The sequence below is a fragment of the Haemaphysalis longicornis genome, unplaced genomic scaffold (assembly GCF_048455015.1).
Source record: "Haemaphysalis longicornis isolate Haplotype H1 unplaced genomic scaffold, Haemaphysalis longicornis Haplotype H1 scaffold_1, whole genome shotgun sequence".
NCBI classification, from domain to species: Eukaryota; Metazoa; Arthropoda; class Arachnida; order Ixodida; family Ixodidae; genus Haemaphysalis; species Haemaphysalis longicornis.
The window spans coordinates 349,895,077-349,910,433 of record NW_027526203.1 but is presented as its reverse complement, the minus strand read 5'-3'; the positions used below and the strand labels follow the sequence as shown (position 1 = coordinate 349,910,433).

At 46.7% G+C, this 15,357-nt stretch overlaps 1 protein-coding gene across 3 annotated transcripts in view; it reads left to right on the top strand.

Moving 5' to 3' along the window:
- Positions 1-12,227, top strand: part of Ush (Zinc finger protein ush) — a 434,049-nt gene extending 421,822 nt beyond the window's left edge. For all 3 annotated transcript variants that reach the window (XM_077685835.1, XM_077685834.1, XM_077685836.1), the window contains exon 7: positions 4,046-12,227. In XM_077685835.1, the coding sequence (XP_077541961.1) occupies positions 4,046-6,411 (2,366 nt within the window). In that variant the 3' untranslated portion in view covers positions 6,412-12,227. The remainder of the gene's footprint in view (positions 1-4,045) is intronic.
- Positions 12,228-15,357: the final 3,130 nt, after the last annotated feature.

Genomic DNA, 15,357 nt, shown 5'->3' with positions numbered 1-15,357 from the left:
ATTTTTCTGTGTGACAAAGACTGGTGACACTTGTATGTGTGATTAATTCGCAGTGAGATACAATGTTCTAGAAAAGTATTTTCTAAGGAACAACAGTGAATCATTGTAATGCAATGAATGTGGATAAATGAACTAATGGAGATATTAATATTAAGGAAGACATATGAATCTTAATGGAGATATTAATGATTAGTATTATTTATTATTAATGGAGATAATAATAAGGGAGATATTAAAGGGACCCTGCAACACTTACCATTGACTACTCGGAATGTATATTGGGGTAAAGTGTATTCTCCCAGCAATCACCTCCCCAAGAATTATGAAAATCCGTTCACTATTACCGAGACTATGCGCGATGAGACATCACGCATAATTGTTCCCTCTCAACTCGACCACGGACAACGCGACGAAAGCTGCATGCTCTCCTCCGGAGAGGGGGGCGGCTCGTGGGGGCGGCTCAGTGTCCTTCGACATATCGCATGCCGGGGAGTTTTCTCCTGTTCTCCGCAACGTGGAGGGGCCTATTTCCGGTCTAGTGCCACAAAAAAGCAGGCATGGTTGCCTGCTTGCAAGCGCGCGCTTAGGCTGGTAGGGCTTTTTTGAAGCAATAAACGTTTATTGTGGAGTGGTCTCGTTGAAAGGGGAGTATTGAGTCTGTTACTCAGACTCCACGCGCACTCAAAACAAAAAAGAAAAACCGAAAATATGCGTACAGGTTCAGGCAAAGAAGAGGTTGGTACACAGCGCCGACGACGGCGGATCATCACAGGAAATGTGAGAAATAAGCCGCGAGGTTGACCAGCGACAGCCAATAGGACAGCCATGGCCCAAGTGACGTCGTTTAGGCCATGCCAGGGGTGCATAATGAGGATAATTGAAGAGAGCGCAGTTAGTTTTTTCGCATCTTTCAAAGCGATTTGCTCGCTCACCGCTTCACATGCACGTGTACTATTTGGCTCAGGTATTCATGGCAGTGAAATCTAAACATCGCGCAGGTTTACTTGCACTGCACAAAGAGTGTTGCAGGGTACCTTTGAGGAAAACATATGAAACATATGAAATTACTCGCCATCCACTTTTTGGCGATGCCTCTGTGCTTTTGCTGAGTATAGTTTGTGCGATTAGCCACTAACCAAAGCCACCACAAACTAACATGACTGGGTGATTGTAGAGGGGCTTCTAGTATCACTTGAATGCTGACGTGCAGTTAACACGCTGGCAACGATGTTTTTAGTGCTGGCCTAAATACATTCTTGCTGCCCATGTTGTGTCACTGTATCGTGAAGTTTGAATGTTTCTCAATATTTCGTGCATTTTTGGGGGGGGGTTAAAAAAGTCTTGTGGCTGGAATGGAGCCGAGTGAGTTACAAAGGATAATCCTTTCAAATTGAACAAAGTTGTATATTGTCTTCATGGCCTTTTAAAAATGATTAGTGCATTCAGTTTTAAAGGGAAAGCAGTTTTATTTCTTTGCTTAAGCCCATGTGTCATTTGTGTGTCTTCCAGGTTATGGTTTGCCAAAATTTTCAGGATCAGTCTTTACAAATCAATCAGAGGTGATTAAAATACTATTGTGTTTTTTTTTTCTGCTTTCAAAGTGAAGTCAAATAAAATCGATATGCTTTTATAAGTCTGACAGTCCTGAGGATTTTCAATCTTTTTGCTTTCCTATCTGCTCTTTTCTTTCTGTTCGAGTACCCCAACTTAGTACCACCTTCCAGTAGATGCATCAGTTGTTGTTCATGCTTGTGCATAATAAACCGATTGTGCAAGAATTCTGCCGACCAAAAAAAATGATTGCACAGCCGCTACACTAGAAAGAATGTTGGGGAGGCAGCCACCCATTTTTCGTTGCAGTAGTGAGTTAATGGATTGCTTGTTCACGGCCCATCTCAAATCATCTGGTGAATTCACCTTGTTTCTGCATCGTTTTTCTTGATTTGAAAACATAGAACCCTTGCGTAACCTAATAAAGCTACCCCTTCGGAAGGTGGACCAGGACACATTGAGGGGGGAATTTGTGAAAGCCAAAGAAGGGGCCAGCGTGTCACCATTTCTAGGGATGCTGTCAAGAGGATAGGGTCATCAGCTCTGTCAAGAAAAGTAACCCATCGACTCCACAGATCACCAGTGACGAGGGAATTGCTTTCTGATGCGCGGCTTTCACAACAGGGAGAATGCGACAGAGCCTTGAATCCAAAACAAAGACAGGTTTATATTTCAAAAGAGCGAGTTATGGTACAGGCACGATGAGAAGATGAACATATGTGAGAGGAAATTCCAAAGTAGTACAAATACGAAAGAGTCGAACATTACAGGAATAGTACTACAAATGCGGAGTGTTGACAAAACGAATGTTACACTGTAGAGAACTTAAAACAGAAACATTTCGGGGCAATATGTAAGACACGAAGTTTCTACAATATTCACCGACCCGGTCAGTGAGGCACCGCTGTCTCGGAGGCGAAGTGGCTACCTCCGAAGGGTGGCGTCAGTCTAGGCCAGGTTGTCTGATCACGAAAATGGAGATTCAGGAACCCAGGAGCACGTTGGAGTCTTCAAAAATCCGGGTCGTCAGTGACTATGCATGCACGGACAAAAAACCACTACGACATCACGACATTCCGAAAAGGCTGCTTGGTGGGTGGGCTTTTTGTACCTGTGCTAACGCGGAAGAAGAAAACAACAAACAAAACGTTCGCTGCAGTTGCACTGCCTTTCTTCCTTCTTCCCCCGTTCTCAAGCCATCCACAGATTAACACGATGAAAGTTATGCACACTTCTGCAAAATGGCTCAAATATTCTCGTGGACGCAGAGCGGTGGGGGTTTATTTGGTTATTTACTACTTGCCATTGAGCCGGCAAGTGGACAATTTGTCACGCATGAATGTGCGGCTTCTTTTCGTCGCGTTGGTGGCCGAGCGATCAGTCGTAGATGCTCCCCTGGGACCAGAATATTCTAGAGGCCTCTCGGGGAACAGAAAGGAAACCCGCAATAAATAAAGTGACCGTACAACAATAATAAGATGCTTTGCAACAATGTTAGATGCTGTACGCATGAGTTTGTGACACCACAGTACCCTTGTATACCTAGGAACTCACTTGAGAACACCCTGCCCAATCTTAGACCGGTAACACAACTGCTGGCTCATGAAACAGCCAGGTGGAATGGCCTCGCGTCAAGGCTGACGTCATGGCCTGATTTGCAAGCATTTTCACTTACCACATTGCATCGCTGTGAGTAAGCAGTAGAAGTAAACTGGGGTTATAATACCTAGTGTATTGCTGCAAAATGACCGGCAAGTGAAGTAATGTAAAAGAGAAGCACAAGGCCGCTTGCAGGGAGAAGTGGTTGCGGAAGTATTTGGGCACGTTTATTGGTTTATTTACAAATGGAGTTGTTGAAAGCGCAAGTGTATAGTAGTGGAGGTAATTGTAATATTGTTTTTAATATTGTTGGGCATGTAATGCTTACAGTGGGGCAGTGAGTGGGTGGAAGAATAGATGTTCTCTGTTGATGACAGCTTGGTTCAAAAAATGCTCAGCATGCAATAATAGCACCATCTCAAAAAACTTATATCAGAATAATTTAGTAAGGATGTATAAACAAGCAAGCACATTTAAGTTAAGTCAAATTAAAAATTAAAATTTTGAGGACTTTAGGTGCAGGAGCTACACATGAGAGAGAGACGCACCGCAGTGGATGGCTGTATACTGGATTTGATCACCTAAGGGTCTTTCATGTGCACCAAAATCTCAGCACATGGGCCTTTTCGTTTTTTGCCTCCACCAGAAAAGATGGCCCACATCGAACCTGCATCCTTGGGCTCAGCAGCACATGGCCTTAGCCACTGAGTCACTGGAGCAGGCTTAAACTCTACTTTCTGAAGAACTGGCAAATCATGTACTTCTGCACGAATTGTTAACGACCAAGTGCAACGTTGTGAATGTTTTGGCACTGGACTGGCTCAGAGCATTGATTATAAGTCTGAAATGCAACAAATGCTGACAGCTGAGCAAATTTGTTGTCTCACCATTGCAGGTTCCTCCCCACGCGAGAATGGGGAGGCTGGAGCGGAGTCCTGTGCTGTCCCGGCCAAGCGTCCCCGCAGAGAGGATGGTTCATCCCCACCTAGCTCGGACGCCTCATCCACCACCAGTAAATCTCCAAAAAGTGGCCGTACCTACCAGTGCAAGTACTGCTCGTATGCCTATGACCGCAAGGGCAGCCTCACACGCCACATGCGCCTGCATGGTTCGCCCTCCTCGCCGACCAGCGCTGCCGAGGTGCCGTCAGCGATAGCTGCCGAGGATATCTCAGTGCCCCCGAGTGCACGATACTGTGCCAATTGTGACATCCAGTTCTCCTCGTACAAGACGTTCACGGTGCACAAGCAGTTCTACTGTGGCACTCGTCATGTCCAGAAGGCCCCAGTGAGCATAGCTCCAGCCCCAGCTCCGGTTCCGACTGTCTCCACAGCGCCCGCAGCACCAGAGCAGGTGCTCCTCAACCAGCCACTGTTTGCAGCCATTTCCACCAACCCACTGATTCTCGTTCCCTGTTCCTATGTCCCTGGCAATGGGCTTGTTCCTACAACTGGGGGGGTCTTGCGACAAGACCCAGCACCGTCTCTGGCCACCCCAGCAATGGCCTGCCCCCAGGCCGTTGCCGTGGCTCCTGCGACCGTGGCGACACCCTGCAGTTCAGCCACTCCTGCGTCTTCTGCACTTGCGTGCGAAGCCCGGGAAAATGGCACGTTGTCCAAGGAGCCCATCACGGAGGGCGCAACGGCAAGTAGCAGCGAGGCCAATTCGCCCAGCGTGAAGCAGGAACAAGGGACGGAGACTCCGCTGGACTTGAGCCTTCGAAAGGAGGTCAAAGGAGAGATGTCGCCCAGGAATCCCTCCTCGCCGTCTGCTGTTCAGCAAGAGGAGGCCTCGAATGCACCTGCTGTGGTTGTCAGTTCTATGGAAACCCTACTGACGCTTGGTGAGCAAGTAGTCGTAAAGCAAGGGACTTCTCGCTGCCGGGAGTGCAACATAGTCTTCTACAAGCACGAAAATTATTTAGCACACAAGCGGCACTACTGTGCATCGAGGCAGCAGAAGCTGGGGCAACTCTCGTCGCCATCTGGGGATGAAGGATCCTCGTCTGAGCTTGTGTCCCAGTCGCCATCGGCCAACGCTTCCCCAGTGCCCCCTTTACCAGATGTGTTCGCTCAGAGAAGTGCTGGAGTCCAGTCACCACCACAGCCATTATACCAGTTCTACTGCCTAGCCTGTGGCATCAAGTTCACTTCGCTGAGCAACCTGCAGGCCCACCAGACCTACTACTGCCCGAAGAGAGATGTACTGAAAGGTCAAGTGGGTGTTGCAGCTGTCACAAGGCCCGCTGAGTTTTCATGCGCCCGCTGTCGGCTGTCCTACCCGACAGATGAAGCTTTGAAGCAACACCTTTGCTCGGCTGCTCTGCGCAAATGCCCTTATTGTGATGTCTTTTGTCCAACACAGATTGCTGCTCAACGTCATCTGGTAACCCACACAGGAGTAAGAGCATTTCGATGTGCCGCATGTGGCTACAAAGGCCACACATTGCGTGGCATGCGCACTCACGTTCGGATGCATTTGGAGAAAGGAACACAGCTGCAGGAAGAGGCGCTCATTCTTTGTGTTGGTGCAGATGGAAACACACTCTGTCCATGGAATGGTACTGCAGCACCAGCACCGGTAACTCCACTTGTTCCCCGGCCACACGAGGCAGGTGAAGAAACTTCTGCTCGTTCTGGCAGCCCTCCGACTGCCACCGCTGTGACTGAAGAGTCAAGCTCAAGTTCAAGAACCTGTGAAGAACAGCACCACGCGGCACCAACAGAGCTGCTGCACTGGTGCAATCTGTGTGGCTACTCCTCTTCTTACAAGGGCAACGTGGTTCGCCATGTCAAGCTGGTTCACCGCGATGTGGTCGCCACGTCCGCTGTTCATTCCTTCACCAGTGAGAGGCCCCGCTCTTCCATCACTGAGGGACAACACTCCCCCATGGCAGAAGTCAAGGCCGAAGATGTGTCCGATGCAGAAGATGCTCCTGCAGAAGCTGGCCAGCACTCAGAAGTTGGTGCGTGTGTGTCGCCAGCCGCTGTCGATGTCAGTGTAGTAGTTGACGTTGCTGCAGCTGGTTCAGGTGGTGAAGTGGACACTTCTTCTGCGATTAAGCCAGTGCCGTCTGCGCCAACGCCAAAGAGCAAGGTCCTTGGAGGAACCAAGTACTGTAAAACATGTGACATATCTTTCAACTACTTGTCCACATTTGTTGCACACAAGAAGTACTATTGCACGTCCCAGCCTGCGGAAAGTGTAGACAACCCGAGTGCTGTGACGGACTTGGAAGAATTGGCACCAGGGACAGCATAGAGAGCGTCTGCGCTAAAGCTTAGGACCAAGCGGCAAAAAACCTTATGGACAGGTGCTGCAGCTGCTTGGGTGTGCTACTTGCTAGATGATCGCAGAGCATGATGCTAAGCAGTCCGGTTGGTATACCTACTATGTCGGCTAAACTATGTACATGTGCATTGGTTTTGTGTAGCAAGTAGGACTCGGTGACTTAGCATGACTGAAGGGCCTGTTCGGTGTTTGTGATAATGCTCAGACTTATTTGGCCATGAGTATTGCAGTATATTCACTTACTTGTATTGGCCCCGCATTTAACATAACAATAGTGTGAAGATCTCTGCTACCATTATTTGGGGAAAGTGCAAAGGATGTGGAAGATGAAGAAAAATGTTCCCTGTTTTGTGCATCTAGGTGCCGTGCAGTGGGAGCACCTTTTGTGCTGTGTCATTTTTTGCACCCATTAAATAAACTTCAAGCTCCCTTAGAAGCTACCAAAGTGTGCTGGCTGTATCGGAAATGTACACTGGTATTGTGTGAACTAGCTGGGTCTGAGCTCCTCCAGTTGCTACGCATGGTTCTGAGGATGTTGTTTTTTCGGCTGCCCCACCGACGGTTGAAAGTTTCCTGCAGACTTGAGTCTAGCTAATTTGCAGTGTTGCAGTTGGCCTGACATGCACCATTGACACAGGCACCAGCGACTACAATTTGCGCATACGCAATGCTCTGTGCTCTGCCTCATTTAAATATCAGGCTCAATTACTTCAATTAGTTGTCTTTTCGGGACCGGCTTGCTTTTTTTTTTTTTTTTTTCCATCCATTTTTTTTTTTATGCTGATCCTCAGCCTCTTTTGGGAGTTCGGTCTAGTTGCCAAATAATTTTGTCATACTTGCTCCTAGCATTATGTGTGTTACATTGGACAAAAACAACTTCATTTGGGTTTTAGCCTCCAACTGAGAAAGCAGAGCAGTATGTTGTTGAGTAAGTGTGGCTGCATGCTTTTGGGCTTTAAATTTGAGGTAAGAGTAGTGTGCTGCGAAATGCATTTGTTCTAAGTAAACACACTATTGACCTAATGTCAGTCAAGGGCACACAGGCATGTCGAACGGCACGTGTTATGTAAATACTATAGATACCTGTATGTGTGTATACGTGTTAAAATATCTGCATGTAGTCTTCATGTGCATGTGTAGAAAAGCTCGTAATGTAAACTTCCGCTGTTCAACGTGTTCCACAGCTATTTTGTGCATTTGAAGTATATGCAGTGGCCAGTGGCATCGAGATACACAGACTGTGACCATGTTGTTATTATTTCGTACTGCAAATTCATGGGTGAAAGTGCATCTCCCCTGGTAGCGACATAGTATTTTGATAGCTAGCCACAGGGAAGGCAAGTAAAAATTGCAAGGTTTTAAATAAAACGGTGAAGTTCTTCCTTTAGCTGAATATTACTTGCCTAAATTTTTAGTGTCCCGTCATGCTTTAGTTTCTTAATGGTGCTGATGCTAATCCAGCTATATGTTGCTGCTATCTTCTAAAGAAAAAAAGAAATGAAGTTGAGTTTGAGTACACCACATATTGTTCCATAAATTGGCTGCAGCAATCATTTGGCCTATTAAAGTTAACATGAGTTTCACCAGACTCTCATGCAGTAGAAAGGAGTGTGCTTGCACTACACTCCAAATTTATTAATACTAGAAGAGGTCGTTATCTGGGCTATATTTATTTCAATTACTAGTTTGGAATTGCTTCACACTTATGGTCTTGTTTCCTCCACGTCATTTTTTGGGCTGAGTAGTGGAAGCCCGCTAGTGTAAAATGTCTTGACTACTCTTTGGATGCATTTTCCATGATGCTCAGCTGTTGCTCCTAAACGTTACATCACACTTCCCAATGTAACTAACTAAATGAGTTGACATCCCATGGCTGTCATCCTCTGTCTACTGTCCATAGAAGTCCTCGTTAATAGTGCTGAAACTTGTGCAAAGAAAAAAACGTATGCAGAAAAAATGAAGAATGGGAATGGCTTATTAGAGAATGTTGCAGTCGTGAGCAGACATTTTTAAGAGTTGAAATTCTAAAAGGTTTCTTTCTTTGTTCATTCTTTAATTTTTGGGCCACATAGTAAGTCCGAGAGGAATCATTGCCGAAAGCAGCAAAGGGTGACAGCAAAGGGCGCATGAAGAGGTGGCATGGTTTAAAAATGTAGTGTAGCTCGAAATATAATAAAAACCCCTTCAAAAAATCTTACAAGATTTTCTAAATAGCGTAATGTCTGAGCCTGCATGGAAATGACACATCTATGCTTGGGTACAACTTGAGAATGACACTGGAAGTTGCTGCTGTGCCTCATCATTGCAGCCGGCTATTCCTCTGCGGCGTGCAAAGAGTGCATTACTGCGAGTATTTTGAACGTGACACAAGTAGTTTCCGTGATTTCTCTGTCTTAATCTGCTTACTGCAGCGACGACAAACTATCTGTGAGAGAAAGCAGACGATGTCACGCAATAAGCACAATCTCCTTTTAAAACACTTGCACGCGTGGACATCTGGGTCCGGCACTTTGGCAGAGGGATACACTGCATGAGCTATTGTTGTTCCTAACTTGTACTCGAGTATAGATTGGCAGGTGCTTCTGAGTTCCTGAGATGACCTTTGCAGAGAGATAAATTGTCCAATGGACTAGCAAATGCCCTCATTTTTTCCTTTTTATCATTCTAGTTAGCACCTGAAGCCCAAAGCCTGAATCTGGCATACTAATGTTGCAGCCTTTCTGCTTTGCTTGTGCTATGCACTGTTGCATTTATTTTTAGCACTTGTGGTGTGCTTGTTGTGTTAAGACTTTATTTTGTGGCTCTGTTACTCAGGGGAAATGTGCAGCAATGGGCAAAGAAACTTTGCCCTGTGAATTCTCATGTACAAAATTCCGAACGCTCAACTTGGTGGTTGCCACTGTGCGATGAGCAAAGCTTGTGTGTAATTGGCTTGATGTAATTAGGTTTAATTTAGCTAATTACTGTTTTTCACTACATGTATCGTATGACGTGCACATCTAGCTCACTGTAAAGATTCACAATGTTCTAATCTTTCCTACCAGTGTCGTACTATACCAGTTTTGAATTTGTCGCTTGCATTTTGATACCCCTGATGTGGCGTGTCAGTGAGATGTTTGTAAGGGTCTGGAAAAGGGGGAAAGGTTCACTCGTAAACCAAATGTCTTGCAAATAGGTGGAATTCAGGGGGTGTTACTCGGACAGGGCACATTCAGGCAGCCATGATACTGCTGGCTGCACGATAGCACAGCTGACCAATTCTCCGACTGCTGGCAAGCGGCACAAAGATGAGTGGGGATTAGAATGTGTGTAGGAGACTGCTGGAGGAAAGCGGGGGTCACGTAGGCAGATAAGCAGATGGGGTGTCTCAGTGAATTCTGTACTTGGTATCACCCTGAGGACGGCCACGGGGAAATATCATGGGGCCACCAGTGACCACAGGTAACAAGAACTGACCTGCTTGGCCGTAACTTTGTAAGGACAACTGAAATTTTGGTTGGGCAGCAGTGGCACGTCTGCCAAGTCTTACAGCAAATACAACATGGAAGTTGGTGTTTGTAGTCATGGGGTGCCAGAGGCAAACAGACATCAAAGTCGACATAACAAATTGACGGCAGTGCAAGCAACATACTTTCTCATTTGTACCTTTAATTAGTTGCATTTCAACAAACTTCCCTGCACATTAATTGTGGGCTTTCGGTCATGGCCATTTGAGACTTGAGGAGATGGCTGATTTGCTAGTTGTTTTCCTGAAACGGTGCCTGGACTAGTAGCATTTCTCTGGGCTATCCAATGCTGTCTTGTAATAGTGCGAACGTGTGTTGGAAACACAATGGACCGTAATGTATTTGAAAAAGCAAACACTTCATATATGTCACTTATCAATAACATTCCACTCACCTGGTCGCGTCAGAAGCTCTCAAGTTCTCTATCAGAAGTCCTTGAGACAAGTGTCTGATTGTGTTGGTAGTGACAGGTGGTTGTTCTCCCACAGGTCACTCAGGTACCCATACTTGCAGAGGCAATGGTTAATTGTTAAGGGCGCTAAGCTGGCAAAGTCCAGAAATGTGTTCTTGCTTGAGGATGAGGCCCTTCACAGCCAGTAAGGCAGGCTGTGCCTCTGCTGATTCTTTCATGCACTGCATATGCTTTGCAACTCTGTGGTAGCCTTTTCGGACAAACCGTTCTTATTGTGTACTTATTGTGTCAGTTGTTGTGCAGGCTAGTTCAATATTACTACCCATTACCACCTGGACAAGACAGCTACGACAGCATAAAAGCACAAATTTAAGCCTCATGGATGATGATGTGTATTCAGTTGCTATCGTTTGAAAGCCCTAACTTTACAATTATGTGAAGCAAGTGGTGAAGATAACAGGCTAAACTAGGGTTAGTTATGCTAAATGATAATGACAACGTTGAGCTGTTTGTGGCACTTTTGCATGTGTATGCACTGGCTAGGTAATTTTTGTGACTTCCTTTTAATGATGAAAAAATGAGGGCAAAAGATTTCTTTTCCATGTGAGTTGCAGTATGCACAAAGGCATGCTTTAATACCTGTTCTTAAGAATGTACTTTTATAGAACAAAGCCCCATTTCCATAATGCTTAGATGACACGTGTGCCAAGCATCTGTGGTGCACATGTGGCTGACACAAGTACGCATGCAAGGATTATATTTTTTTTCTAGTCCAGCTCAGTGTGCTCTGAAACAAGCTAGCTAGCACTCTACTGGCCTGTAAATTACTGGTATGCTATAATATGTTAGCTCAGCAGTAGTTTATGAGAAAGCAGAAGTGCAGCCCCGCACCGAGAGCGAAATAGCATTGCGGCCCCTCTGTGAGGCTCGCTCAACTTTCCCAGACTCCCGGAATGCTCCCGTGGCAGCGTACTTCCTTCTACATGTAAACATGCACTGAGAGAAGTAATGTATAATTATATACTCAGCATGAAATTGGAGCAGTTTGCCGCGTGCGAGCCTGTAAGCATGCTTTTCCTCCTGACTGTGCGCTTATTGATGCACTCTATAGCTTAGCTGCACTGTTGTGCATGACAGGCCCCTCCAAGTGCAGCTGTCATCGCTTCAGATGCAGTCAGTATGAGCTTTTGTGGGAGCACTAACAGGCCACAAACTTTCCTGAAGTCGCTGAACTGAGGAAACTGCGTATGCACTGCTGTGCCATTAAACCTTGTCACCATTGTAGCCTCAAGTTGTCTTTATCCTTAGTAAGTTATTATGGCCTCCTAGATGTGTCTCCCAGACCTGTCATTGGTGTTTACAGCCGAGCATCTGAACTAGTCAAATGTGTGATGGATGTATCGTCGCGGAATATACGATGGAACGTAGGATGTATCCCTAAACCCGGTCTGAGTGATCTATGGTGAATGCTGTTGCAACTGACTGGAGTCCTTTTGAAAAGTGCAATCGCATGTGCGAATGTTCTTCAAAACAGATTGTGCGTACATATTATATATATATATATATATATATACATATATATAATATACACATCTAGAATTACATGTTTTGAGAGGTGTGCGCGTGTTTGTTTTTTCTTTCTTTTTTCATCGACGTCTTCCAGAAAACTAGTCTGAAAAGTGATGAAGGAGCTGCTGTTTTTTCATGGCGTTGGAGTGTGCACTTGATCGTGGCTTTGCGGGCTCTGCTGAGTGCAGCAGCCTCTTGGCACTGCTGTGTCGGTGCTCAGAATGAGAACATGATGGGCTGTGGTGGATGAAATCTATGAAAGGTGGTTATTAAAGTTGAGTTGCACGTCAGGTTCGAAAGATGTGTGTTTCTGCTCTTTATTTCCCTATGGCAACACAACTTGCGGGACACACCTGGCTGACCAAAGATCTGGGTAGTATGACGCAGGTTACAGTGGCATCAGGTCAACAACAGCAGCCGAGCTGTTTATTTAAGCTCGCCTGCCGCTACATGCGTGGCTCTTCCTGTCGACTATGGTCCGCAGCAGTGTTTCGAAGGACTGCAAGGTGGGCCATATGGTCACACCTGTGAACGCACACATTCAGTACCAGCTCCACTGCCACTGCAGCAGGCGACAAGAAGACAGCACGTTCTGCAAGCTTATAGTTTGCTCAGCCTAATTTGCATTTGCTTTTGCCGGCCGCCGCCAATCGCAGAGCAGGCTGGTATGACATCATATATTCGGTTGCGGGAAATAAGAGAGTGGGTCACATGGCCATTCCCTTTTTTCCTGATTATATAGCTTATTTGAGAGAGAGAGAAAGAGACAACTTTATTACGCAATAATGCGAGAGTGCAGGGACCCATGTGCTGTCCAGGCTGCCGTAGCCCTGGTCACAAGCAAAAGCTGGTCCTCAGGTCGACAGCTGGACAGCAGTATCTCCCACTGCTCAGGGGAAAGGGACGGGTTCAGGGGCGGAAGGTCCGAGTTTTTTGTGCAGTCGAATAATATGTGTGTCAGAGTTCCTGGTTCGTGGCAGAATTTACACTTATCAGAGTACTGTGTAGGAAAGAGTAAATGCATACGGTTGGGGTGGGGAAAAGTACCTCCTTGAATTTGTCTGAGTGTGGTTTCTTGGCTTTTGTTCAAAGATGTGTGAGGACTGGGGAATGTCTGCCTCGTGGTTCTGTAGTATTGCGTGATTTCTTGGTAGGTGAGGAGAGGTGCGGAAACAGCCCCGGTCTCAGCGTCTCGGTGAATGAGGTCTCGAGCCTGTTGATGAGCAAAATTGTTGCCCGTCAGTGCAGAGTGGGCGGGAGTCCACACAATGTCCACCCGATGGGCAGGCGGATGTTCATTTAAAAGTCGGCATGTGGCGGGGGCCACCCGTCCTGACAAGAGCCTGCGGCAGGCGGCTTGCGAATCCGTCAATATAATCTTGGAGGTGGTTTGGGTAAGGGCGAGTGCAATAGCTAATTCTTCTGCGTCCAGGGAGGAAGTTGTCCGAATTGAAGCGGTGGTGATGAGGGCGTTCTTAGATGTTACCACTGCCACCATAGTTTGGTTATCTGGGTAACTGCCCGCATCGTGTAAATTACGTCGGATTTGGTTATCTGGGTAACTGCCCGCATCGTGTAAATTACGTCGGATTGGGTGCTGTAAAGTTTTTCGTGGGCTTTGCTACGGGCTTCTCTACGACCAGGGTGGAGGTCCGGGTGCATATTTCTGGGAATGGGGCGCACAAAAATAGACTGGCGCCAAGTGTCGGGGACGGTGACCAGGTGCGTCTGGTCAGGGCATAACCATTCAATAACCATTGAGCGAAGTTTACGTTAAAAGTGGTGTCAGTATTATTCTAACGAGGCAATCTTTTGAATGAACCGAACTTGTGTTTTGTCTTCATGGCTCCTTTAATAGACCACTGCCGCATGAAACAAAGACGAACCCAAGCAACCACCGGATGTCCGTCGAATACTGCAGTGCACAAGGCCACTACACTATACACTACATGAACACAGTGAACTTGCTTCACATGATTCGTTGGCGGTGCTCCATTCTTATATATCCTTCTCCAAACAGATAACCGTTGAGACGGTGAGCTGCGTCAAAAATGTAAAAAAATTAGTCTTAATTTTAGAAATATGCAGATGAAACTTGCAATATACAAATCAGGGTGTTGACGTACAAATTTTTTTAATTGAAAAGCAAAGTAGCTTTCGTTTTTGCTTTTATATTCAATTTAGGCTGGTAATTGATGCTTCGTAGTAACTTTGTACGTCCATTGAAGGATGTCATTCGGACTTGTACATCCGTGTCTGGATGTCCGCTGTACATCCGAAACTGTACATCCAAACATGTACGTACAGTGGCCGTCCAAGCTGGGCATTGGATGTTCGGCTGTATTTCGGACGTCTGACGGACGTCCGTGGTTGCTTGGGAACCAGGCGAAAAACCTCTTCCCATGGTCAGAATCTAACCTGGGTCCCTCGAGTTATGAAACTGACTTTTATGCGATTGCATTCGTGGAGTGATATCTCACTTGCTGTTGTCCTCGCCAGTTCACGCGCAATTGCGCCTGAAGTGGGGAGCACAGACGCTGAGTTCGTGAAGCCGGTCGTCATGGGTTCTAGTGCGTGCTGACGTGTGCTAACATGGTTAGCGAGATGTTAGAGGCTACGGACAAACCCATCAGGGCCTGCCAGTCATGGAGAACTTCAGCGGCAAGTTCGGAAATGCACGTTAGGTGCAACAGCTGGGTCGGTCTCCGACGAAGGGAGAGTGGCCGCCAGCTCTGCTGTTTCTCCGGCCTTGCACCACTGGTGCAAGCTGCGCCATTTTTTTTAGATGAGACATTTGCGGTCGCTGCAGAAGAAAGGTGTAAAACGTCGAACATCACTTTGGCTGCAATGGTGGGGGCTTTGTGAGTCTTGAGTGTTGCCCGCTACTGCATAAAGCCGGTGAAGGGACTGGGCGAATGAGCCAGAGGTGAGTGCAATGAGAATGGACCTTTTTCCAGTAGCGATCTGCGCATGCGCGGGCTGCTGGTCCGCCATTCTTGGCAGTAGCCTCCGGCAAAATAAACAAAAGGGCGCCCCCCCCAGGTTTCTGTTTGGGGAGAGGCTATGCTGTCCAGAGCTGCGCGTTTTTATTTTTTCTCTTTCAACAGCTCGAAGTGGGTTCGTAAGTGCACACAAAAAGGGCTTTCTAGGGAAAGGGGCAAATACATTTGAGGCTGACACTGGAAGCACATACAAGCCAGTGGGGGAGTAACAAAAATGAAAAAAAGTAAAGAAAAGGGGGCGCTTCAACTACTGCGAATTAGTCACGGGAACGACGCCTGCTACGGTGACATTCACGTGAAAGGCACGGGTGACCGGTTGGTGCGGAAGGGGCTACAGTACCAGGATATTTTTTGTGGACGAGTTCTACGAAAGCTCGACGTTTTGTGGGCGTGCATTGCTGCCAATTTTAGTTAGGCGTGGCGGCCG